Raw genomic sequence first — 2,903 nt, 5'->3', positions numbered from 1 at the left:
GTGATCCTAGCTGCTTCGACAGCTGGTTCCGGTTCTGCCTCCTTTTCCTTTCCCTTCACGTCATAGCTGGCGATGAAAGCACGGACTGCTTCATATCTCGCCTTGCTGTCGTCGGAGATGTCTGAGGCCGCGTTTGAAGAAATTGCCCTTGTTGCTTGGCCCCATTTCGGCATTTCAAATTTGCCTTTGTACTTGGGGTCTGGGCATCGCTGTTTAAAAATGAAGGGGTGTTTCCCACATCGTACACACAGCTTCTTCTCCAGCCATCCTTCTTGTTCCTTAGTGAGGGTGGATACTCAATCCACGACCATTGCGTTGGGGTCTTTCGGGGCCCGTGGTGCCGATGATGATGATGTTGTAACTGTTCCGCGTTGTCCTGCTTTGTCAGCTCTGAACTTGGACTCCAGTTGAAGGCACAGGTCAAGGTATTCCGGCCATGTGATGGGGTCGGAAATTCCTAGGCTGTCTCGTGTGACCATTGCCTGGCGTACGTCCTTGCTTCGGTGTTCAGCGATGTAACCGATGAGTGCAGTGTGCCCTAAGTTGGTCTTAGTGGCCCATTGACGGAACTGTTCTGCGAAGGATACCATTGTGGGATACGTCTTGCCGCAGATATCCTTCAGGTGCTGCTGCGCATCCTTGTCCGGGTCGAGGGTCCTGTAGTTTACTTTGAGAATGTTGACGAAGTCTTCCCATGTGCCAAGTGCCTGCTGTGCTGCTGCTCTGGTCGCATATTCAGACATGTATGTGAATGCGCCACCTTCCAAATGTAGCAGGGCCGTGGTGATCTTGTGCTCATCGTCATTGATCTCATTCCACCGCATCCATATACCGAGTTGTTGGAGCCAATCCTCCAGACTTCCTTTGCCCGAGTAGTGTGGAGGCTCAGCAATTTTGATGCGGGGTTTGTGCGATTGGACCGTGCCGAACATTTGACCTTGCATCGCAGTGACGCCGCTTGCTTTGAGCGAAGCTAGCTCGTGTCGCAGCCTAGTGTTTGCTGCCTTGATTTCCATCATCTCTTTTCCAATATCCAACATTGCCACTTGTGTTCCGGTGAGTTCGCCGTTAAGTACCATTATATGTGCATCTTGCGCATCGATCCTGTCCTTGAGCTTGCCGTTCTCGGTTTGGAGCATTCCTTTTTTGAGTCGATGTTCGCTCTTGTTGTTTTGGATCAGTGACTCGAAGGCTTTTTTGTGCTCGTACATCTTGTTTCCGAGCACATTGTAGACCTTGGCGACTTCGGTACTGACCGTGAGCTTCATTGCCACGATAACCCATTCGCGGATGTGGTCCGGGACTTCTCCAGGAGCGGACTGTCTGAGCGCATCTTCTAGATGCTCGAACTGGTGTCCGTCGAATTCCCAGATGGGGGGAACATAGGCGGGTAAGAGTGATGGGGTTGGGGACGCTGGTCCTCCAACTTGCGATGCAGAATCCTGCGGTCCTAGTGCAGGTTCTGGTGAATTGCGCTGTGAGGCGCGTGGGGTGCTTCCGTCGTGTGCTGACTCGACGTTTGTATGCAGAATGTCATCCATTCTTTGCCTGAACGTGGATGCGTATGCACGATCGGTTCCTTCCATTGTGATGTAGATGTAGTTAAACTAATTGAAAATGAAGCCTAGGTACTGCTTGTCCTTGACTTTCCCAATCTCCCTGATGATCTCGTCTAACCTCTGCTGCTTCCCTATCTCCTTGAAGTTGATCCTTCCTATTTCTAGGCAGCACGTGTTGATGACCTGTTTGTCGACGAAGGTGTATTCGTGAGTTCCCGTGTAGAGGTCTGCGCAGACTTTGTCTAACTCCGATGCGAGGAGTTGTACCTTCTTTCGTTTGTCCTGATCAATTCTCTCCCAGAACGCTCCTAATATCGGTTGTAGTCTGAAGCGGGTAGTGGAGACCTGCTTCTTGAGTGTTTTGATGTGGAGGGTGGGCCTGACTTTGGATGGAAGAGGGCGAATGGGTCGTGCGTGTGTGTTGACTTTAACGAAGTTGGGAAGGGGTCGTACTGGCTGTGGAGCAACAATGATAGGGGGAACGGCGTTGGAGGTTATGAGCTCTGGGGGCGGTGCCGGCTTGCGACTACCAGTGGTAAGACGTCCCTTTCTGGGCTTGTAGCGTTCGAGCGGCGGGGTGTGATCGCATGGTCTGCGGATGATTCCTCGCTTTATGATGTGTGTGGTATCTACAACCCTAGCTGCTGCTCGCTGCCTGTCTGTGGATGATGCACCTAGTGACGCAAGCGTAAGGAGCCTTCCACGCTCCTTGTTGGTTTCCTGATGCTTGTAGTGGGCGTCGAGGTCGATCCTAGGGGTGGCCTTGTGCTTTGAGGCTTTGGGCAGCTCAGAGTCTTGCTGAGGCTCACACCGGGTAGAGATTGGATTGGAATGTGTGTCAAAAAAGCCGCGCGCTACGGCTGAAACTGCTTGCGCTGAAAATACGCGGCCGCTTGTGTTAGACACTAAGCAGGGGCGCAGAAAATGTCAGATTGTTTCTAATGTCACGGTAACACCGGACAAGAGATCAAAAAGACTAAAAAGGGACAGTCACGTGGAACGTGCCGCCCTGATCCCCCTGATCCCAAAAGTATCCCCCTGATCCCTATGTGGCACAAGAGCCTGTTGACTTACTGGTCGATGTGGCAGATGCAGGAAAGGGTGAGAGATATATGAAAGAGCTGGTGAGCTCAGTGAGTGCTATGGGTAGTAGACGAGGAGAAACAATCTGAGGTTTCGTCCCCTACATGGCTGGTCTTATATACACGTACAGCGGGCTATCTTACCTAAGCTACCTATCTACAGGTATAAGCAAATGGCTGTACATGAAACAATAGGATGTCCGGAAGTAGAACAATAAGTGGGAAGATCGATGGTTGCCGCAGTAATGCGTGTGCACATCGT

The 2,903-nt window shown here is 51.5% G+C and overlaps 1 protein-coding gene across 1 annotated transcript; it reads right to left on the bottom strand.

Annotated features, from left to right (window-relative positions):
* Positions 1-1,607: 1,607 nt before the first annotated feature.
* LAESUDRAFT_760487 (uncharacterized protein) lies at positions 1,608-2,826 on the bottom strand (the record flags this gene model as incomplete). The annotated part of the gene is made up of 3 exons (XM_040912751.1): positions 1,608-2,464; positions 2,634-2,742; positions 2,803-2,826. The coding sequence occupies 3 exons, from the start codon at positions 2,824-2,826 to the stop codon at positions 1,608-1,610; spliced, it is 990 nt and encodes a 329-aa protein (XP_040763062.1).
* Between the last annotated feature and the right edge of the window lie 77 nt (positions 2,827-2,903).

This window comes from Laetiporus sulphureus, assembly GCF_001632365.1.
Source record: "Laetiporus sulphureus 93-53 unplaced genomic scaffold LAESUscaffold_27, whole genome shotgun sequence".
NCBI lineage: Eukaryota > Fungi > Basidiomycota > Agaricomycetes > Polyporales > Laetiporaceae > Laetiporus > Laetiporus sulphureus.
Note: the sequence above shows the minus strand (reverse complement) of the source record. Positions and strands in the feature narration are given on the sequence as shown.